Source organism: Typopeltis vanoorti, chromosome 9 (assembly GCF_054136105.1).
Source record: "Typopeltis vanoorti isolate ZY-2024b chromosome 9, IOZ_Tvanoo_1.0, whole genome shotgun sequence".
In the NCBI taxonomy this organism is placed as follows: domain Eukaryota; kingdom Metazoa; phylum Arthropoda; class Arachnida; order Uropygi; family Thelyphonidae; genus Typopeltis; species Typopeltis vanoorti.
In genome coordinates this window covers 112,589,040-112,614,172 of record NC_143557.1, presented here as the reverse complement: position 1 = coordinate 112,614,172, position 25,133 = coordinate 112,589,040, and the positions used below count along the sequence as shown (strand labels likewise).

At 35.5% G+C, this 25,133-nt stretch overlaps 1 protein-coding gene across 1 annotated transcript in view; it reads right to left on the bottom strand.

Annotated features, from left to right (window-relative positions):
* Nucleotides 1–25,133, bottom strand: part of LOC150103428 (serine/threonine-protein phosphatase 4 regulatory subunit 1-like) — a 649,146-nt gene that overhangs the window by 62,966 nt on the left and 561,047 nt on the right. Inside the window, exons 9-10 of the mRNA XM_090398478.1 lie at nt 18,134–18,292; nt 8,763–9,661 (exon numbers count right to left, since the gene is read on the bottom strand). Coding sequence (XP_090254604.1) covers nt 8,763–9,661; nt 18,134–18,292 — 1,058 coding nt within the window. The remainder of the gene's footprint in view (nt 1–8,762; nt 9,662–18,133; nt 18,293–25,133) is intronic.

The following is a 25,133-nucleotide window of genomic DNA, read 5'->3' as shown; positions in this document are numbered from 1 at the left end:
TCAACGTAACTGTGATCTCTCAACACGGAGAAGCAGCAGTTGAGTATCGACGGTTTCTCGAATTGCACAACTTCTGACTGTCGAGTCTTGTCAGCCCCGCAACCTCTCGAAGGAACATCATTTCAGCCGCTTGGATTCGTGTCTGCATTCTTTCAGTCATTAACCAACTCTCATGACCATAGGTGAGGATAGGGACATAGACTGTATTGAAGAAAGCCAGCTTTGCCTTCTGGCTTAACTCCCGCTTCAATACTACTGAATGGCCAAGCTCTTGTAATATTGCGCTTACTGAGCCAATTCGAGTATCTAGCTCTACGTTCCATCACTCATGAATATGGACCCAAGACTTCTTCACCTGCCTCAGTGGGACTCCACTCACATATAGAGTGCACTGGGATGGTTGTCTTGAGACCACAAATGTTTCAGTTTTGGCAACACTGATCTTCATCCCGGCTTCTGCACAAACAGCTACAAACCTATCCAGGGTCTGCTGGAGGTCATCTGTGGAAAAGCTAAGCAGAACTGTGTCATCTGTAAAAATCAGACATCCAATGCTACATCTTCCAATTCTGACACACTCACTGCCTCGGCTGTGCCTATCAATCCAGTTCATAAATATTAAGAAAAGGAGGGGTGACAGAACACACTCTTGGCGGAGACCAACGAAGACTGTGAAAGGTTCAGACTTTGTGCTGTTTACCCTGACACAAAACTCCGGCCATTTATTCTGGGACTTGATGGCAGCTAATAACAGCTAATATTTATTCAGGGACTTGATGGCAGCGAATGACTAATAGAGAAGTGGCCATCCACTCCTGTATGGAGTGGATGGCCACTTCTCATTAGTCATTCGTGACGTGAAGAGTTGTTCATTACGTATCTCAAATTTTGTAAATTACTTGTAATTTTTAATTGGAATAATGGGATGGAGGATGATGCTTTTTGGGTAGATGACTTTGACAATGCACGCAAGGAAACTGCTCTCGATGCCAGAAGTAGCGATAACGAATAGGAGATTCTTGGTAAGTCATCCCCATTTTCAGTTTTTTCCTGAAAATTTTAGTTTCCAAAAATCCCCACACATATCTCGCACCACAATTTTTTAGCTTTAATTTTAGGGAAAAAAGTGCAAGTTATATTCGAGTAAATACGGTAACGATTTTTTTGTTTTCATATGGCATTTATAGTTACAATATGGATGCAACGACCTGCTATAATACAATTGCAATAATAAAAATTTATATTGCAATTTAAATGTTAGATCCAATCCTAATCAATTGTAAACTATATTTATGCTTTCATTGTTAATTTATAGCACACTGCTAGTAGTGTGCTGAAAAAATTGAATTCTATTCACTACCAGCTATTCATGTGATGCACAGCATGTGCACTCATGTGAATCCAGGCTGAGTTTATAATTGCCTGCTACAGTCAATCAGTGATCTTTAAAGCACATGTCAGTGCGCCGAACACGATTTAAAGACAACTTAACAGTGAGAGAATCCCTTTTTTTAAATTATTTTTTATTTGCAATAGTATCATGCGCTGGTCTACAGTTTTGTGTATTTTTATTCAAACATTTTTATATAAAAATGTTTAAATAAAAAATTTTTATTTTTTGCGTCGCTTTCTAAGACGACAAGAAAAAGAAAAATTGCTGATGAGGGGAGAAAATTTCAAGAAAAATGAGAAGTGAATTACTTCTGCACTGAAACAAAGGACAAAATTATGTGCATTATTTGTGAAGAAACAATTAGTGTCACCAAAGAATATAATATAAAAAGGCACTACGGTAAAATTCACAAAGAACAATATTCACGATTTGAGGGTAAACTGAGAGAAGAAAAATTAAAAAGTATGAAGAATTCACTTCAAAGTCAACAAACATTTTCAAAAATTATGAAAGACAATGAATCAGCAGTAGGAGTCAGCTATTTATTGGCAAAACATTCCAAACATTTTATTGATGGTTCCTTGGTTAAGGAGTATATGTTAAAAGCGGCCGAAAACGTATGTTCCAAAATGTGCAAGTATTTTGAGATATTTCTTTGTCCAGAAATACTGTGATCGAAAGAATAACCGAAATGGCAGACAATCTGCGTGACCGGTTGCAAGAAATATCTGCAAATGTACAGTGCTTTTCAATTGCACTCGAAGAAAGTTTCGATATTCACGACGTGGCTCAAGTTGCTCTGTTTCTTCGGGCTTGAGACAACAATATGGATATTACTGAAGAGTTCTTGGAAATGATTCCCATCCATGGAACCACTACAGGGGAAGACATTTTTGATGCATTGTGGAGCATTTTGGAAAAATACCAACTATCTCTGAACAGGCTTGTAGCAGTGACAACTGATGGTGCTCCAGCAATGAGAGGTGAAAATAAAGGTTTTGTATCAAGACTTGCAGCAAAGATAAAGTAAATATATCCAGACATTCCAAAACTGCAATCTTTCCACTGCATTATTCATCAGTAGGTCCTGTGCTCCAAAGTATTGGAAATGAGCAGCATACTAAAGCCTTGACAAATACTGTGAACTTCATCCGATCCAGAGGCCTCAATCATCGCCAGTTTGCACAATTTCTTAAAGCCTTGGAGAATGAATTTGAAGGGCTACCTTATTACACAGAGATTCATTGGTTATCTTGTCATAAGGTTCTAACAAGTTTTTTTTTTTTTTTTTTTTTTTTTTTTTAGAGAAAATAAAATTGTTCCAGAAATGAAAAATCATGATGTTGCATTTCTTAATGATCAGACATGGGTACAAGATCTAGAATTCTTAGTTGATATTAGAGGACATTTGAATGCTTTAAATGTCAGACTTCAGGCGAAAGATCAGTTAATAACACACATGTATAATGCACTGGCAAGTTTTAGATGTAAACTGGTTTTATTTCAAAATCATTTAAAAGAGAATATTCTAAATTACTTTCCTGTGTGTGAACAGTTGAACAATAAGAATCAAAGTTTTACCTTTTCTCAATATTGTCGCAAACTAAATAAGATAAAAGAATAATTTGATAGACGATTTAAAGATTTTAAGGAGCAAAAAGTTTTATCGCTTTTTACAGGTCCTTTTTCCTTTAATTTTGAAAAAGCCCCTATTTGTATTCAACCCTATTTGTATTCGAATTGTACTTATTGATTTTCAAAATGGTTCCATTCTAAAAGCAAAATACCAAGAAGTTGGTGTTCCAAAAATATACAGTTATTTAGGTCAAAAATATCCAGAAATAAAAAAGTTTGCAGCAAATATTCTATGTTATTTTGGAAGCACATATTTATGTGAACAATTATTCTCATGTATGAAAAGCAACAAAACAGCCTACAGATTAAGATTAACCGAAGTCAATCTTTCTGCCATAATGAAGGTCATATGCTCGCAATCTTTGAGTCCAAATTTTGGCAAGCTGGTTAACAATAAATGTTGTCAAGTGCCGGGATAAAAATAAAATATTACAATAATTATATATATTATGCAAGTATATATATTTTAACCCGAAAATATTATCATTTTCCCCCAAACCTATTTTCATTAACATTTAAAGAATTCCCCAAAATAAAGATCCCCCCAAAAAATAGAAGTATTTTATTTCAACACAAACAATTTCAAAATAACAGGAGACTGTGTAAATTTTTGTGATGATTATTAATGAGTTTATTCATTTTTTACACTATATAATTATTCAAATAAAATTTAATTTCAGTTTAATTTAGTATAAATGCTATCTATTGTAAATATTAATATAATAAAAATATTCTTTTTTTTTTTGAGTTGTCATAATCATACTATTATTTTATATGTAGTGTAATGACTTAGAATAAATAAAATTTTTATTATTAATTTTCCAATTTATTCTTTCACTTCCCTTCGATTCTAATTAGTGCAGATTTTTTTAGTCGACATTTTTTTTGTGGCCCACTTGAGATACAGTTTTATGGCAAATGGCCCACAGTCCAATCGAGTTTGACACTCCTGATGTAGATGAATATTAAAAGCATCAGAAATAAGGATGAGGAGTTTTTGACAGTGATTGATTTGACCTAGCCATGACAGCTGAAGAACTGCAACCAACAGAAGTAGAGGTTAAGCAGGAGAATTAGGTCTGTGTTGAGATAGAGAGAGATTCACTTGAGACTATCTGGTGTGAGACAGTGGCTAACCAATAGGAAAAAACATATACTTGGCTGCTGCTAACAAACCAAGAGATGCATATAATAAATCAGATGCCATGCATCAGCAGATTATTATAAGTGTGGAGACCACAACTATGGAGATATGGCAGAATGGAAATGGAATTTATGTAGCTACTAAGAAATACAGTTGACCCTTGAATAACGTGGGGGTTAGGTGCGTCGACCTCCCACATTGTTCGAAAATCCACGTATAACTTTTGACTGCCCAAAAACTTAACTACTAATAGCCTACTGTTGACCGGAAACTTTACCGATAACATAAATATTGTTGAAAATTTATTTATCACTAGGTTAGACTATAATAGATTTAGTTTAATCCTTTATCCCAGTGAGAGCAAACAAAGTTTGAAAGTTTCAAACTTTGTTTGCTCTCACTGGGATAAAGGATTAAACTAAATCTATTATAGTCTAACCTAGTGATAAATAAATTTTCAACATCTTTCTCTAAATCCAGAGTAATTTTTAAAAAAAAAAAAGGTGATAAACCTTCTGGCAACTCCCATAGGCACAGATGACTTGCTACTGCTTCTGCCTGGTATCTCCAGCTCTGGGCCTGGCTCCCACTGAAGAGACCTCAATAAAGGTCGAAACTAGTCTGGGTAGATGGCCAATCCCTTTAATGCATAACAGTATACATATCCACATAGGAAATGTGTTTTGCATTATGGGAGATACTGGGTTAGAAGTGCCTGGTAGCTTGCTCCACCTTTGCCACGAGTTGCCTTGGTGTTGCACTACTTACTGGATAAGATAGTACAACACTATATTTAGTCCTGAAGATATTTTCAGGCGCAAACTTTGTTTGCTCTCACTGGGATAAAGGATTAAACTAAATCTATGATAACATAAATAGTCGATTAACATGTATTTTGTATGGTGTGTATGTATGTATGTATTATATACTATATTCTTACAATGAAGTAAGCTAGAGAAAAGAAAATGTTATTACAGAAAATCATAAGGAAGTGAAAATACATTTACAGTACTGTATTTATCAATACTGCAAGTTTACGTCGTCTGTTTACAAGATGAATCGTATGTCTGTCAGTAGCTACATCAATATTGTCTTATATGATACAAAACACTGTAGATGTTATAAGCATTATTAACACTAGACACCAAAAATGAAAAGATAACATGAAAAAGAAATTATTCATATTTATTAACAGGTATAATGATTCATGCATTGATCAATATAATTGCAGTATTAAAGCAATTATATATAAATATAATTGCTTTAATACTGCATCTTTAAGTTTTACATTTCTCTCAACTGCAAATGGCCATGTACGGTCTGTAAGTGTGTGTGTAAGTTTGATAAATTTTAACTTTTATTTTTTATAATAGATTTGTGTATATTTTATGGTACTAAATGATAAAATAGACTATCGTGAACATATATTTTATGCATTCCTGATATACCTAACTTTTTCTTAATTTTTTCGATATTTCTAAGCTGTGCAGTTCGACTGAGTTTTTTTAAATTGTCAAAATCTCTAAAAAAAATTTTCCATGATCATGCACTCTTCTCCTATGAGGTTGCTAAATGTGACAAGCCAATTGCTTGAGACAGTCGTCATATGGATTTGTTAGGTGAGTTAGGCAACCTGTTATGCACGTCCTGCACTGCTTCCTCAGTCATTGCAGGATGGCAAGAGGAAGGCCCAAGGAATAAGTTTAAAGAAAAGGTATTGAAAGAAATGAAGTTACCAGAGGATGTGGAAGAATGGTGGGACGTTAATAGTCAGAATATTAGAAAAATTGGAGAAGAGGTGCTTGGTATAACATCAGGAAAGGGACCGCCTGAGGATAAGGAGGCATGGTGGTGGAATGAGGAGGTGCAGTTGGAGATCAAGGAAAAGAAAGAGGCAAAGAAAAAATGGGACATGACTGGAACTAGAGCCGACAAGGAGGCGTATAGATTAGCGAAGAAAAATGCAAAAAGAGCTGTGGCAAGGGCAGTTGATGAGGTTTATGAAGAACTGGAGAGAAATGGTGGTGAAGCTCAGTTGTTGAAAATAGCGAAAGCCAGAGATAAGGCCTCAAAAGACATAACATCAGTCAAGCAGATAAAGGATGCCTCAGGAGTAGTAGTATTACAAGAGGAGGACAAAATCAGAGGAAGATGGAAAGAATATTTCTGTAAACTACTAAATGAGGAGAATCTGAGAGAGGTGTGAGGATGGAGAGGCAAACGAGAGACCGGTGCAAGACATAAGTAGAGATGAAGTGGATTTGGTACTGAGAAAAATGAAGAATGGAAAGGCTGTGGGGGCAGACCAGATACCTGGGGAAATGTGGAAAAGTTTGGGCAGTGAGGGCGTGGATATGTTATGGGATCTGATGAGGAAAATAGCCCAACAGGAAAAGATACCAGAGGAATGGAGGAAAGTATTCTCGTCCCAATCTACAAAAGAAGAGGAGATGTTCAAGACTGTGGCAACTATAGAGGGATCAAGCTGATATCACACACATTGAAGATATGGGAAAGAGTAATTGAAGGGAGGATACGGCAGGAAACGAAAATTGGTGAGGAGCAGTTTGGATTTATGCCAGGAAGAGGGACAATGGATGCGATATTTGCGCTAAGGCGATTGATGGAGAAATATAGAGAGATGCAAGTGGAGTTGCACATGGTGTTTATAGACCTGGAAAAGGCATACGACAGAGTGGCCAGGCAGGAGGTGTATGAGGAAGAAGGGGTGTCGGAGAAGTATGTGAGGATGGTGAAGGAGATGTATGAGGGAACTGGGAAACTCAAGTTAGGTCTAGTGTCGGCATGACAGAAGGGTTCCCCATTGTCGTAGGGCTACACCAAGGGTCAGTCTGAGCCCCTACCTCTTTGACTTGGTCATGGATGTACTAGTGAAGGATGTCAAGAAGGAGGCACCATGGAGCATGCTATTTGCCAACAACATTGTTCTATGCGAATCATCCCGAGAGAAGCTTGAAAATACTCTGGAAGAGTGGAGAAAGGTATTGGGGGAGAGAGGCATGAAAATTAACCGGGAGAAGACTGAATATATGTCAACGGGGAGTGACGAGGATATGATCATACGACTTCAGGGTGAAAGGCTAATTTCAGGGAAGAAATTCAAGTACCTTGGGTCGGTCGTCGAGAGGAATGGTGACCTGGATGAGGAAATACAGCACCGAATAACATGCGGCTGGATGAACTGGAGGAAGATGAGCAGGGTCCTGTGCGACAAGAGAGTGAGTTGTAAGAGGAAAGGAAAGCTGTATAAGATGGTGGTGAGGCCGGCAATGCTTCATGGCGCGGAGACGTGGCCTATATAACAAAGGCACAGGAGAGGAAGATGGAGGTAGCGGAGATGCAGATGTTGAGATGGATGAGTGGTGTGACAAAGAAGGACAGGATAAGGAATGACTACATCAGAGGGATGGTTAAGGTGGGACTAATTGGCAAGAAGATACAAGAAAGTAGGCTGAGGTGGTCCAGACATGTAGAGAGGAAGGATGAAAAGTATGTTGGTGAACAAGTGGAGTATATGGAGTTGGAGGGAAGGAGGAAAAGAGGCAGGCCCAAGCTCAGGTGGAGGGATAAGGTGACAGAGGATCTTAGGGAGAAAGGATGGAGTCCGAAGGATGGCCTGGACCGGAGAACTTGGAAGAGGAGGGTTAAAGATCGGTGCACCAACCCCGTTTAACATGGGATAAGGCATAGTGAAAGAAGAAGAAGTAAATGTGCAGGTATGCTATAGTTACTGTCAAAAAACACAGAGTTCAGTTACTAATTTCCTTTTTTAATCATATCTATAGTTTTTCCTATTTAAATATAACATACAGCCCATTAAACTCCATTTTCCATTTACCCATCTGTAATTCTAATGTGCCTGGATATTTTCTTACAGAATAAGACAATTCTCAGTAAAAATGTCAATATGTTTGACATTTTTACTGACAATCTCATAATCTTTGCATCATCTGCAAAATCTGACAACTATATTTATTTTTCAAACTTAATAATATGAATATTGTCCAAAAGGGTAATAGTGCTAATTTTTATTAAACCTACAACATCAATACAGCTTGAACAGTTACAATGCCTGCATCCATGTCTGCTATTTAACATTTGCTTAATCTATAATGCAAATTTTCCTTTCAATTCTCACTTCACTCAGTTTTACTTGGACATTTTATCAAAATCCTTCCAAAATTCTAGAGAGGATAGATCAAATATTTATTTAATCAAATAGATCAAATATTTATTAATATTGTTGTGAACAATATTTATAAATATTGTTCACAACACAAACCTGTAATAGAATAATAAAAACGCCAAAATGCAAAATCCTAATGTTCATCATCATCAAATTTCTGACATACAAACATTAGGAATCCTAATGTTTAAAAACAAAATACTACAAATAATAACAATAAAATGAACTTTAAATATAAATAAATTACACCAATTACAAGAATTTCTGTAAAATTACTGCAAACAATCTCTTATTTTCAAAAAATCCAGATTTCAAATTAAAAAGCATATTGTAATCAAAGATTATAAATAACACTGTAATTTTCTGTAGAAAGTAACACTCACCTTTTAGCATTTATATGTGCAGGAAGACTTCCATGCTTATTGAAATATTGAGATGTAGTATCCAACTCTGTAAGTGGTGACATAACTTTAACATTAAGGTCTGAGCCGTATACTTTTTGAGATTCTTGATCTGAAACACGTGCACGAACATGAACATTAGTTGCCTTTCCTTTCTCAAACTTAATATCCAATTCAAGGTCAGGTATAGGAATACGCCAGTACTGGAAATGATTAAAGGCACTTTCATTGTCCACATGAACATGTAACTGACCTTTTCCAGCAGTGACAGTCAGAGAAGGTTCTGATGTATCTTTACTTAATTGTGTGTCAGCAGCAGTAGCAGCATTTGAAGATGTAGTTTCAGTGTTGGATTTGAGCAATTCATTCTGAGATGTACTATTATCATGACTAGAAATCTCATAGTAACAAGGGGCATCTGAGTGTCTATTAGGAGTGTTCATTTGCATTTTATTTTCTGAGACCTGAGTACTACTATTTTTATCACACATTACACATTGTGAGTGCAAATCACTTTCATCATTAACACCTATTGTACTTTGTATATCTTTCCTAAAACTGCAGGAGTGGATTGTTATCACAGTACAGAAATCACTAGTTTGTGTAGAGCATCCCATACTCCTTTCTCTGAAAGTAGTAGTTCCCATGTCATTATCACCAAACATACCACTATCTAAAGATTTTGAAGATGTTTCATGTGTGTGCCTTTCTGACATGCAATTAATATGGTCCGTCTTGCTATATTCGGCAGAAGTGAGAGCGTTATCTTCCATCGGCACATTCATTATCACTCCATCGTTACTATAATAGAGACCTGTTTTGGCAGGTTCTGCAAAAGTTGAAATGAATGGACCTAGCAGTTTGAAGGCAGCCATTCTGACCTAAAAGATAGGAATGAAACTAAATAAATAATTGCAATGTTCTCACTTTTGTTTTTGTAAATTAGATATATAGACTTTATGAATAGTTAAAAAAAATGGATAAAAAGCCATTTATCTACTAAGGAAAATTGATATTTTCTTTCTCAATAAAATATAGAATCTTTTTAATTTATACAACTTCACCTAATATGTAAGTTTGTGTAATAAGTAAGTTCTAATTTTAAGCCACTGTTCATTAAAAGTATGAAATAGGTATGCATAAAAAAAACAAAATCTAGAAGTCTAAAAACAGGTATTTGCTCAAAAATGACATTAACTTCTTATGGTATACATGTATTTATCACATTGCCAGATTTCTGTATACCTTAGGATTTTTTCTCCCCAATATAATATATTTTTGTACTTATTTTATAAGTCGTAATTTTTTTCCTGTAATACTAAATTACTGACCTCACATAATCCTAGGATGATTTAAGTCAAAAATCTCTATTAAAAAGTAATATATTTTAATAATTTTCTAATATTCTTGGCATTACATTAAGTTGTTACATATACAAAAATATGCAACAACTTATTATGAATTAATTATCATATCACCATGATTGATTTTTTTTCAGACTATTATTAGTCTGAAATACTATTTTTCAGACTATTATTAGTCATGACAAGACCATGGAGTCAAGAACTCATCATGGAAAAGCACTCCACTACACTCACTGCCTACAATTAATCCTCCCTCTACACATAATGCCATCTAATACTTACTAACAATATTTTTTGTCAGTATGCATGTATGTTCTCTGGATGATTTGCCTAGTACACAAGAGGAAAAATCCAAGGAAAAAATCATACTAACTCCATATGAGATTGGCTAATGCACCTGAAAAAATAGGACATTCCGTCCTTTGATTGAAAAAGACAAGACTCACACTCAGTCTTTTTCAATCAAAGGGCAGAATGTCCTTTGTTCTTCCAACTGCACAACGAAAGCGTTAATAAATAATGTGGATTAAATTAAAGCATTAGTTTCTTGGGGGTAATATACCATAATCAATTTTTCTCAACCCACACACACATACTAAATTTATTCTGTCTTTGCATGTTTTCTTTAAATATTCATAATGTTTACAAGAGAAGCATGCTCATAGGAAGATTTTTGGACCACTTTCCTCAAGAAGGGTGTATACCTCACCCTTCTTGAAAAAAAAAAAAAAAAAAAAAAAAAAAAAAAAAAAAAAAAAATTCTGATCAAATCAAATCAGATACCCAAATAAAAAGTTTGAGTCTTTAGACTCCTTGGAGGTGTCACGAAATAATAATTATAATAATAATTTATGTTAAGAGCTTCAAAGGGTGGATCTTTGGAAAATCTCATGGGTGGATATGCCAGACACAAGCTGTTCTTAGAATTCTGTAAGCATAACAGCTGATTTACAAATAAAAACTAATAAGATAGAACACAATCTATAAACAATACATTGCCTTTGTTTAATCCAGAAGGTAATTACTATTTTGATAACTTTTTTTTTTTCTTTCAGAGATTCTGTTCAGATTCTGTTTAGTACGTTTTCACACCTTCAGTCCCTTTTATGTGCAGAAATCCTCATGTAATAGTAATAATAATTTTAAGCTGTTTTCTACCTAAAAATAAATCCACTAATTGATAAGACCATTGTTTGTTTGACTGTAGTTTCTCCTTTGCTCAATTTTTACAGCACATATTTTCTTTATGTAGTCACAATAAGTATATGAATGGGACAAACCATGCAATAGCAAATTTGAATTTGCTTCAACTATATATTTACTAAGAAAATTGATATTTTCTTCATCAATAAAATACAGATTTATTTTAATTTATATAATATCACCTAAATAATTTCCACATATAATTTTCACTCCAGTGAGATAATGACACGTCAAAACTATCAATTTTATAAGTAGTTTAAAAATATGATACATGCTAGTCTTTAATAAAAGAACCCAGTCAAATGTATTTATTTGCAGTATTTTTGTGGAAAAGTAGAACAGCTGGTAATCTCTGAGTCTAAAATTATGTAATGCTCTGGAACATTAATACTTTATGCATGCAAGAAAAATGACATTTAGAGATGCATTTTCTCCCATATTTATTGCTGAATAAAGTACAGTTGTTTTTTTTTTAAAATTAAAAAAATAAAAATCTGTGTTATAATGTATCCTATACCAAACTAAACGAAGCAATGAGAAATCAAGCAGTTAAAAGAAAGTCAATTTCACCTGGTATGATTTACACATTATATTGCAAGTTCCAAAGATTTATAAAAAAAAAAAAAATAATAATAAAAAAAAAATATAAAAAAAAACACAGTTAAGTTCAATACCTATAAATTTAATTCTCGTAAAAAGGCTTAGACGTGGGTTATACATGCTTATTAAATTACTTAAGGAATTTACAACATACAAATGATATAAATTAAAATTAAACTTTAATCTATATTCCAATATTTCGGCAACGTCACATTGCCATTTTCACAGGAACTTAAAATAAAGACACGTGAACACAGGCACTACACACAGTAACTGAGGATGAAGCAGGAAGCTGTTGTTTCTCCTAAAAGTTCTGATGGGGCCACCTAGTGGAATATGTACGTATTCTCGGCCGTTGGGCCGAAGGTTTTCTGATGTAAGTCTCCCAAATTTGGGGCAGTCTCATGAAACCAAATTTGTTGAGGTTTGGCATGTTTCTTAGGGCTGAGGCTGATTACATGAATAGCCTTTCAAATTTGAATTTACTACGTTGTACAGTGGCTTTCTTCCACCATATTCTGGCGTGTATCCAGAGCATGGTCTGCAAGACCAAAGTGGCTGTACTGGTGAAAACGGATGAAGTCCTTGTGCTCTGAAATTCTGATATTCGCTGTCCTGCCTGTTTGGCCAAAGTAGGACAACTTACAGCTGCAAGGGACCTGGTATACACCAGGTAGGTCTAAGGGAGGTGGAGTGGATAAGGGATGCCAATTTTTTATATGGTCTGTAACAAGAGGTCAAGTTGTTTTTTTAGGATTTTGGTAATTTTTTCAAAGGTGCCTCGGATGTAGCGAATGATGATGGATTTAGAATAATCCTTGTTGTGAAGGGGAATTGTGGTTAACTGGTGTCAATATTTTTTAGATTTTGGGGGGGGGGGGGGGGGGGGGGCATTGGCTGAAAAAGTGTTGAGGATGTGGTTTAGTTCCATGGCTAGGGCATTGTCATTTGAACAGATAAGTTTAGCCCTGTTGTGTAGTGTCTTAATAACTCCATATTGTTGTGTGTGGGGGGGGGGGGATTGTTGGTGAATGTATCTGCCTGCATGGGTGGGTTTTCTATAAACTGAGAAAACCAAGGTTCCATCAGGTTGGCAGGGACTAGGGTGTCTAAGAAAAGGAGGCTGTTATTTTTCTCCTTTTCCAGGGTGAACTTGATTTTGGGGTGTTGGTTGTTTAGGTGTGTTAGGAAGGAGAGGAGTGTATCAAGCCATGTGGCCAAACAGCGAACACATCATCAACGTAGCAAAGTGATATGGTTGGTTTCTGTGGGATAAAGTTTAAGGCTTTCTCTTCAAAGGTCTCCATAAAAAAGTTGGCTAAGGGTGGGGAGAGTGGTGAACCCATGGCTGTCCCCTCTATTTGTTTGTAGAATTTTCCCTGCCAAACGAAATAGCCTGAGTTCATTGTGAACTGAAATAGGGATGAGATATCGGGAGAAAATTTAGCCTGGATTAGCTCTAAAGTTTCCTGGAGTGGGACATTTGTGAATAAGGAGGAGACGTCAAAACTGACCATTATGTCAGTATTCATATTTGTTAAATTAGGGACACAAAACACACGTGTTTAAAAGATTATTTTACTGATTAATAATAAAATAATAACTTTACATTTAGACCCCTGTATTGAGGTCATCTTCAGAAGGATACATTCAGAAGTATAAGAACAAGCTACATGCTGTTGCACTCTATACAAGTAAATTACATCTACGTTGTTAACTAATCTTTTTTCTAGCCTGCCCTCTAGTGGGGGGGGGATATTAAAAATAAATAAAATAAAAACTACAATAAACTCAGCAACCAAAAAGAAAAATCTCAACACAAGACTTAGTGAAGTGTTTTTTTTTTTTTTTCCCCTTGAACACTCAATAGCAACCTGTACTGTACAAATCCAGAAGATAATCGTAATATAACTGTATAATTCCAGAAGAATCCTAGTACGTAAGAACTTTAGCAGAGTTTATTGTAGTTTTTATTTTATTTTATTTATTTTTAATTTTTTTTTTCCCACTAGAGGGTAGGCTAGAAAAAAGATTAGTTAACAACGTAGATGTAATTTACTTGTATAGAGTGCAAGAGCATGTAGCTTGTTCTTATACTTCTGAATGTATCCTTCTGAAGATGACCTCAATACAGAGGTCGAAACGTAAAGTTATTATTTTATTATTAATCAGTAAAATAATCTTTTCAACACGTGTGTCTTGTGTCCCTAATTTAACAAATATCAATGCTAATCACCGTGTAACCTTAAAAGAAAGATTATGTCAGTATGTTGGAGTGTAAGGTTTTCTATGCTGGCTCTGAAATGGGCTGAATTTTTTGTGTGTGTTGGCAGTATAGTGTGTGAGCGCTTTGGCAAAATGTTTAGCTAATTTGTATGTGGGGGGAATCAATGCCATCCACCATGACGTAATGGCACATTTTCTTCATGTATTTTTGGGAGTCCATATATACGTAGGTGTATGGAGTTAAACGGTTTTAATTTGTTAGTGACTTCTACAGGCCAAGAAGTGACCTTCTTAAGAAGCCTGTGGAGTTTTCGAATTTGTAAGTTGGTGGGATTGTACTCAATAGGGAGGTAAGTAGCCCGATCTAATAATAGAGCTTTAAGCTTACCTGTGTAGTCCGTTTGGTTAAGTACTACTGTGGCGTTACCTTTATCCGCTTTGGCGATTATTATTTCTTTGTTTTTCTTTAATTCCTGCAGTGATTTATATTCCTTATTGGATATGTTTTTGGTCGTCTAGCTTTGGTGAGAACACAAGCTACATCCAATCTAATATTGTTGGCCACATGGTTTGGAAGGTGGCGAATTCTGTGTTCAATTTGGATCATATCCTCAGCAGGAAATTTTCTGGGAGCAATAGCAAAGTTGTGGTCATGTGAGACAGCGTTGAGTGCTCCAGGCTTCAAATTAACTGAAGAAAGGTTAATCACAGTGTTGGTGGGAAGTTTTGGTTCGGAGGACGAGTTATTTTTTAATTTCTCAAACTTCTTGATATGTCAACCTCATACTTTTTTAAACTCTTCATCAGCAGCAGTGCACAAGATGTTCTATAAGATTGACCAAAACTCATGGTTTAAAGTGCTAGAAAGCTCTTCTTCAAGCGCCCGTATTGCAAAGTTAGCTAGGAGACAGCGAGTAGTGGCTATTTGTCCTCGTAGCAAAGACTGGCTGGATTGGTTATAAATTCGGAGAGCCTTTTGTGACAAGAAACGGTGCTTGAATTTGATACAATTTGGAATTACCTGATTATCCCGGCAGCATTTTAGGAAGGGCAAACGGTTGAGTTGTCTTGATAGCTTCAGCTTCATTTTACTGTAATGGCGGGCCATGCGATGTCATCTCCGTGGATGATAAGTAATTCTGGTAGAAAGGCTTAGATGTTGGTTATATATGCTTATTAAATTACTTAAGGAATTTATAATGTACAAATGATATAAATTAAAACTAAACTTTAGGCATTGATTCCGCCACACACAAATTAGCTAAACATTTGGCCAAAGCGTTCACACACTATACTGGCAACACACCATCACACATAAACAACTCAGTCCATTTCAAAGCCAGCATAGAAAACCTTACACTCCAACATACTGTCATAATGGTCAGTTTTGACGTCTCCTCCTTATTCACAAATGTCCCACTCAAAGAAACCTTAGAGCTAATCCAAGCTAAATTTTCTCCCGATACCTCAGTCCTATTTCAGTTCACTATGAATTCAGGCTATTTCGTTTGGCAAGGAAAATTCTACAAACAAATAGAGGGGACAGCCATTCACCACTCTCCCCACCCTTGGCCAACTTTTTTATGGAGACCTTTGAAGAGAAAGCCTTAAACTCTGTCACAGAAAACAACCATATGGCTTCGCTACGTTGATAATGTGTTCGTTATTTGACCATATGGCTCTGATACAGGCCTCTCCTTCCTAACACACACCTAAACAACTAACACCCCAGAATCAAGTTCAACCTGGTAAAGGAGAAGAATAACAGCCTCCCTTTCTTAGACACACCAGTCACCTGCCAGCCTGATGGAACCTTGGTTTTTTCAGTTAATAGAAAATTCACCCATACAGGCAGATTCATTCACCCCCCTCCTCACAACAATATGGAGTTATTAAGACACTACACAACAGGGCTAAACTTATCTGTTCAAATGACAATGCCTAACCACAGAACTAAACCACATCCTCAACACTTTCTAAGCCAATGGCTACCCCCCCCCAAAAAAATATTTATACCAGTTAACGACAATCCCCCCCCCCCCCCCGTCACAACAAGGATTATAGGATTATTCTAAATCCATTAGCATTCCCTACATCCAAGGCACCTTTGAAAAAATTACCAAAATCCTAAAAAAACATAACTCGACCTCTTGTTACAGACCATATAAAAAAATTGGCATCCCTTATCCGCTCCACTAAAGACCAATCACCTCCCTTAGACCTACCTGGTGTATACCAGGTCTCTTGCAGCTAAGCTGTCTTACTTTGGCCAAACAGGCAGGACAGCGGATATCAGAATTTCAGAACACAAGGACTACATCCGTTTTCACCAGTACAGCCACTGTGGTCTTGCAGACCATGCTCTGGATACTCGTCACAGAATACAGTGGAAGAAAGCCACCTGTAATACACTGTAGTAAATTCAAATTTGAAAGGCTATTCATGGAATCAGCCTCAGCCCTAAGAAACATGCCAAACCTCAACAAATTTGGTTGCATGAGACTGCCCCAAATTTAGGAGACTTACATTAGAAGACCTTCAGCCCAACGGCTGAGAATATGTACATATCCCGCTAGGGGGCACCATCAGGACTTTTAGGAGAAACAACAGCTTCCTGCTTCGTCCTGAGTTACTGTGTGTAGTGCCTGTGTGCACATCTTCATTTTAAGTTCCAGTGAAAATGGCAACGTGACGTTGCCGAAATATTGGAATATAGATTAAAGTTTAATTTTAATTTATATCATTTGTACGTTGTAAATTCCTTAAGATAATTTAATAAGCACCTATAAATTTAACAATACAAATAATTGCCAGAACAAATGGGATGCTTAATTTAATATGAACAATAGTTTAATACAATTGGCATTTGTGCTTTCAAATATCATAAGGAAATGGTGAATTGAGTGAATAATAATAACCTATAAATATTATTTTACTCCAACTGTTGTAGTTTTGCCAACAGTATTAAAAATACAATTTTATTATTGTTATTATTATATTTTAGGTACAATTATTTTTTATAATGCATGTTTTGTGAATTATTTGCTCATGATTTTTAAATAAACACACACCATTTCAGGCCTTCCATCTCATGCCTTTTCTAATCATATAATAGCTACACCTCAAGAAAGTATTATTACATGCAGATCATTACATACAGGCATTAAACATCTGTATTGCTAACCTATTTTATAGTTTCCATTCTGTTTAAGTAACCATACTACCTGAATGCCAACATTGTCAAGTTCCTTCCTGATATCTTCATCTCTAAGATGGTTTCACTATTTGCCATAGTTACACCCTCTATCATTCTCTTCAAACAAGTTTAATATTCTGCTCTAAAATAATCTAACCTATTTAAAATATTTATAACTTCTATTGTTACAGAATTGCAGACTGTAATGATAACACTTATAATGGAAATTGTAACCAGCACAGTTATGTAAAAATCTTGTCGAATGGATTCATCTTCTCCAATTGATTAGGATGCCTTAATTTTATATACATTTTAAACTTCATGATTAATGATATTTGTTTATTGCATACCACTTCATACCTTAGCAAACAGTAAACACCAGTGAGCTACGTGACGTTTGATGCAAATAGGCCTGGCCCGTGAGAATTACAAGTAATATAATTGCCTCTATTACGTTTGTGTATACACATCCCAACTTCTGTTGATGGAGTAGTGGAATATTTAATATTTTTTTGGATATGCTTAGGAATAATACACTGGCATGATATCATACTTATGTTAGCTGAATTTCTTGTAAATAAAAAAAAAAAGTGAGAGATAAGCATAATATGACACATATATATATTCTTCAAAAGTGCAAATAAAGTTTTAAAATATAATTAACTTCAAAAATGGCTGACATTCAGGTTTATATGCTTCAGAATTACATAGTTGACAATAATAAAAGTTATATTTCATAATTGAATGATTTTTATATTACTTACCCAACGAGACTGATCACAAAGGAGATTGAGAAAAACAGGAGCTAAATATCTATGACGAGTTTTCATTGAGCACACACAAGACACTGGCATGAATACTTCAGCACAGGCTTTACGCACACCCCACACCCCATCTTCACAAAGATAATAAAATCTTGATAGCTAAGGTAGAAAAAGTTTATATAATGAAACACTTAATTCAAATATACGAACAGATAGCTTATGATACTATCTATAGAAATATACTCAGCTTAAACCTTTTTATAAGTTGCTCCTCTTCCAAACTTAACATTTTAACATACATTACTAACTATTATAATAACGGAATTAACACCCGTAAATTATTCTTTATTCGTAGAATTTTCACCTGAGTATCACAGGCATCATCAGTACAGGTATAAAGCTAATTCAACAATAACTGTTATATTCACAAAGTGCCACCTAAGTAGTTAAGGTTAAATTTCCTAAATTTATTTAATTATTTAAATTTAAGTGTTTAGTTATTTAATTATTAAATAATAATTATTTAATTATTGTTTAGTTATTTAATTATTAAATAATAATTATTTAATTATTCAATTATAATTAAAAAAATCCTTTTTTTTTAATTTTTATTTTTTTTATTTTTTTATAAATATATATATATGTGTATACAATTATATGTTAGGAAAGATCTGCTACTTTATAAAGTACTATCTCCCACAAGGGGAAAAGACGTAGACCATCGGATCTGTTTAGGTTAGGGGAGTGAAGTAATGTTTCACATGTTTCTTTGTATAGCCGTTCCATTAGGAATCGACTTTTGTGAATGACTTTTGTGTTGTTCCACTTAACTCTACGTCTGGTGTCAATGGCATCTTCTGCAATTCCAGACTGTTCGGGTTCAAGGTACTGGATGTACGACTGGTGTTCTTCTAACCGGACCTGAGCAGATCTTCCTGTTTGTCCGAAATATGATAATCACATGAGCAAGGAATCTGGTAGACACCTGGATAGCTGAGATGTGGGAGCTTGTCCTTTGGGGACATTAGTAATGTGGAGATTTTTCTGATGGATCGAAAAGCCACACAGATATTTAGTTGTTTTAGCACCTTAGCTATGCGTTCACTAAACCCGTGTACATAGGGGATAGGTATACGTGTAGGTTCTTCTGTACTTGAATAACTAGATCCTTGGTTCCAGTAAGTGCTTAAGACTACTTGCTTTAAGTAGTCGTGCTGGAGCACAACTACTTAAAGCTCTTTTTATGAAGTACTTCTTATAGCCATTGGATATGAAGGATCAATTAATATACTGTAATTCTTTTTGTAAAAGTTCTTCTGAAGAACAAAAGGAGTTGGCTCTATGAGCTAGTGTTTTTATAGTACCTGCCTTTTAGCTGGAATGGTGATGTGATTCAGCGTGGATGTACTGGTCTGTATGAGTCTCTTTCCTATAGACTGTGAATTGTAGATAACCATCTGGTTGGCGAAGAATCAAGAGGTCTAGAAAGGCTAACTGCTTATTTACTTCTACTTCTATGGTGAACTGGATCCTTGGATGAAGCGCATTAATTTTTGAGAGAAACTGTTGTAGTTCTTCTGAGGTGCCCTTCCATATGGCAAAAATATCGTCCACATATCTGAACCATATGTTAGGTCTGGGTGTAATGTTATCAAAGATACACTGTTCGAAATGTTCCATGAAGTAGTTGGCAATAGCAGGAGATATTGGATTACTCATTGCTGTCCCTTCGATTTGTTGGTATAACTGGTCTTTGAAGGAAAAATAACCGGACTTTATTACAAATTCAAATAATTTGACAATGTCTGGAGGAAATTCTTGGTGTAGTAATTCTATGCTGTCTGCCAATGGAACATTCATAAATAGCGAAACAACATCTAGACTAATTATAATCTCCGAATCGTCTAGATGCAGATCGGAACTTTTATTTCTGAAGTCCATAGAATTTTTTTATATACGTAGTCAGTTTTGCTAGTTGAAGAAGTGAGTAAATTTGATAGAAATTTTGATATTTTGTAAGTGGGACAACCTATACAGTCTACAATGGTGTTAATGGAATTCCTGGCTTATGTACTTTTGGAAGACCATATATCTTGGTGGGTGCCCGAAGGAGGTCTTTAGTATTTTCTTTTTATCTTCATCCCATATCGATATTTTTTCTATAAGAGCATTAAGCTTTCTTATTTCGCTACCGGTAGGATCTGAAGTGAGGGAACTATAAGTCGAATAGTCGCGGAGTAACAGTGATTTTTTTCTCTCGTATTCTCTTCTGTCTTGGATGACTACAGCCTTCCCTTTGTCAGCTTTCGTAATAATTAGGTTCTTGTTATTTTTTAGCTATTTCAGTGCTTTTTGTCCAGCATATGATAGGTTTGGCTGCAGAGGCTTGGTGTTAAAAAGAATTTTTGCACACTCGAATCTTGTTCTGTTAGCTGTTTTTTGGGGTAAGGATCGAATACCTCTGTCTATACTATGGAAAAAGTCTATTATGGGTACTTTACTCGGAGCAACGGCAAAATTATGCCCTTTTGACAGAATGAAACGTTCGCTGTCTGTCAGTGGGCGGCATGATACGTTGATCACTACTCTATCTGTATCAATGACAGTATTACTAGATTTGGGGTGGCTCACCAGTGAATCAAACTTGCGTTTCAATCTATCACGGGAAAAACCATTCGGTTTTTCCCGTGATAGATTAAAAACCTTTAAAAACTTAAAGGTTTAAATTTAAAAACCTTTAAATTTAAAAATTTAAAGGTTTTAAAAACCTTTAAAAACCTTTCGGTATGACATAGATGAAATGTGTAAAATGGTGTTCAAATTTTCAGTCTCTAATACTGGTTCTATAGCGTTCTTGATATCTATTATTTCTTTGTTCAGAAGGGCAAGAGATTTCTTTGCTTCTTATAGCTGACAATTTAACAGTGATCTACTGACCTTTATATAAATCCAATGGGCTTTGTGAGACTTAAAAACTTCTTTTAGTTTACAGCAGGTAGGAATAACCTGAGCCAACTTACATCACTTTAGGAATATTATTCTGTTAATGCAATTTGCCTTCTTAACTAATACTTTACCGTATCTGGCACATCGTTTGGAAGTAGACTCTCGGTAAAGTATTAGTTTTTAAACTGCAGCAAAGATATAATATATATTCACTATGAGTAGATTTGCTTGAGTGATAAACCAGGGTTAACTCATACACGTTTATTTATTTATTTATTTTATTTATACTAGATATATTTCCTGTGCATGTTTTGCTGTCTATATGACTAACAGCATCATTGGGAGGATGCTTAACTAAAGTAACAACCGACAAAAAATTAAACGTTTTCCAAGAGCAGTTAATATCTATAAATTGAAAAAGACTGGAATGATAAAGAAAGTTCTTTACCTTGGGTTTATTATACGTTAAAGATACCAAGAAATTATATACTTGGTTTTAATCCTCTTCACAAGGAAGCAAAACAATGTTTTTGCAGATGAAATATATTCACGTCTGAGTGATGATGTGAATATATTTCACGTGCAAAACATTGTTTTGCTTCCTTGGGAAAAGGATTAAAACCAACTATATAATTTCTTGGTATATTTAAGACTGGAATGATAGTTTAATCACAAATACCTTTAGGCATGTTACGTGCAGTTTTTACCATGGGTAAACTCTGTATGTGATTGCTGGTATAGGAAAGGTCTTTAATGCTACACATGTTAATTAAGGACTACCAGATATTGTGAAGGATCATTCCTTGATTTCTATTTAGTGTGCCTTTTGAGCAAATGACCTTGGAGGACTCCTTGAACAACCTGTCAAAGTAATTCTGTTCTAAGTAGGGCATGGGGATGCCTGCCAATTTACCATGTGATGTTCTTTTAGGATGTGCACATAGAGAATGCATTTCTCTTTCTTTCTGTTTTCCACATTGCCTGTATGCTCTTTGTTGTGGATTTCAAAACTTCTCTCAGTGAGTGGGAGAAGTTTTGAAATTTTATAAATATAAAGACAAAGACAAAAAATTATAAAGACAAAGTTCCATTTTATAAATATCTGAGTGTATACACTCAGATATTTATAAAATGGAACTTTGTCATTAGGGGAGCGCAGAAAGCTTCATAAGGTGTTGGCTGATTTGAAGGTTGCTCAGATATTGACTGCCTATAGTATTTTAGCTATTTTTCTTCATGCACTGCCAACATATGGAATGGATACCATGCCTTTGTAATTAATTTCTGGGTTATCATGGGATGGTTTGTCAGAAAATAAAAGTTTCTTTAGTACCTTATTTGAGTATCAATTTTGAAGGAACTGAATAAATAGAATTTGAAGTTCTTGTCTTCGCTTGATTTCGTCATTTCTTAGTATGTTTAAAGCTCAATAGAAGTCTTTAGGAGAGAAACCCACATAGGCAGTACCTACAAAGCAAGTTCATTTCATCACCTGCAACAAAAATTAGGTATAAACCTTTTTGAGAGTTTATTTTTCACTTGGTTAGACTATAATAAGTTTAGTTTAATCCTTTATCCAAGTGTGAGCAAACAAAGTTTGCGCCTAGAAGTATCTTCAGGACTGGGGTAAGGTAGTACAACACCCGGCAACTCGTTGCAACACTTGGATAAAGGATTAAACTAAACTTCTTATAGTCTAACCAAGTGAAAAATAAACTCTCAACATCTTTCGCTGAATCCGGATTAATTTAATAATAAGGTTGTACACCCTTTGGCAACTCCTATAGGTTGGGATGACCTCTCATTGCTTCTGGCTTGGTGTCTCCACTACTGGGCCTGGCTCCCACTGACGAGACCTCAATAAAGGTCAAAACCGGTACGAGAAATGGCCCTTGCCTTAATGCATAGCATTACACATATCTGCAAGGAGATGTGCTTTGCATTATGGAAGATACTGAGATAGGAGTGATGAGAGCTTTCTCCACCTTTGCAACAAGTTGCCCGGTGTTGAACTACCTTACCCCAGTCCTGAAGATACTTTCAGGCACAAACTTTGTTTGCTCACACTTGGATAAAGGATTAAACTAAACTTATTATAATCAAAACCTTGGGAAACAAAAAGAGAACAATAAAAAAGTAAACTATAGTGCACATCCTCAGAAAAACATCACATGGTTAATTAGTAGGCATCCTCCATGCCCTACTTAGAGAAGAAATACTTCGACAGGTTGAAGGAGACCTCCACTGTCATTCACTCAAAAGACAACACTAAACAGAGATCAAGGAATGATCCTTTGCGACATCTGGAAGTCATTAATTAACAAGTGTAACATTAAGTACCATGCCTATGCTAGCAATCACATACAGAATTAACACAGCAATGTAGAGACTGCGCATCCTGATACTTGTGATTAAACTATTATTTCAGTTTTTTCAACTTATAGATTTTAATTGCTTTGGAAAATGTTTATTTTTTTGTCAGTTTTTACTTATGATAAGCACCCTTCCATCAATGCTCGATAAAATAGAAACAGGCAGTGGAAATACATCTAGTATAAATAAATAAATATATATATATATATATATATATATATATATATATACACACATAGAAAACGTATAAGTTAAAAACCTGATATTCATCATTCAATTATATATATTACTGATTATGTGAACTTTTCAAATCCTAAAACTTCATAATTTCAACTGATACTTAATAACCAGTGAATATGATAAACAAGGCCCCCCCCCCACACGTTGTTTTCACTAACAGGGCATACAGCGAAAAGTCAGCTACTGGAACTAATCTGAAAGCACACCCCACTCAACATCACCAGAGTTAAAGATTGGTACTATCAACATAAGAAGCCTGAATGGCAAAGAAATGGAGCCAGCTGAGGAATCAGAAAAGTACCAGATTGACATAATAGGGGTGACTGAAACAAAAAAGACAAAAACTGGTGAGATCTTTCTGAGCAATAAATACAAAATGTTATATTCAGGCAATGACAATCAAGGAAAAGAAGGAGTAGCCATAGTATTCAACACAAAATACGAGGCCAATCTTCTTGAATGGCAGACAGGCTCGAGTAGAGTGATGTGGGCAAATATCAGAATTGGGGAACTGGACAATGAGACTTATTTGTGCCTATGGTTCCAGAGAAGGTTCTACTAAGGTAGAAGAGTCAGCTACTGGAACTAATCTGAAAGCAAACCTCACTCAACATCACCAGAGTTAAAGATTGGTATTATCAACATAAGAAGCCTGAATGGCAAAGAAATGGAGCTAGCTGAGGAATTGGGTAAGTATCAGATCGACATAATAGGGGTGACTGAAACAAAAAAGACAAAAACTGTGAGATCTTTCTGAGCAATAAATACAAAATGTTATATTCAGGCAATGACAATCAAGGAAAAGAAGGAGTAGCCATAGTATTCAACACAAAATGCGAGGCCAATCTTCTTGAATGGCAGACAGTCTCAAGTAGAGTGATGTAGGCAAATATCAGAATGGGGAACTGGACAATGAGACTTATTTGTGTCCCACAGAAGGTTCTACTAAGGTAGAAGTGGAGGAATTTTTTGATGCTTGAGAGAAAGCAACTAACACAATGAAAAAGGAAAAGTTGGTCCTTGTTGGGGATAACAAAAATACTTCATGCCGGATGGGAGTGCTTAAGGGTCAAAGCTATATAACTGAGAGCAGACCTCCACATAGCCTTTAAAGGAATCCAGAGAACTGATCAGGGCTTCTGACCTAATATCCAATCCTCACCTTCTCGTGGTGCACCCAGTTGGGTATCTATCTAAATACTGAATGAATGAGGATGGGCTGCCAATTTGGATTTAACCGGCCAAATTGTATTCTTATTGGCTTAAACCAAAATAATGGTACAACATGACAAAATTTCATGCTGGCTGGGAGCGTCACCCAGTTAAACTAGGCCGCCGTTGTTTTCACCAGGGAACCAGGGTGAACAGCGAAAGGTCAGCTACTGGAACAAATCTGAAAACACACGCCAACTCAACATCACCAGAGTTAAAGATTGGTACT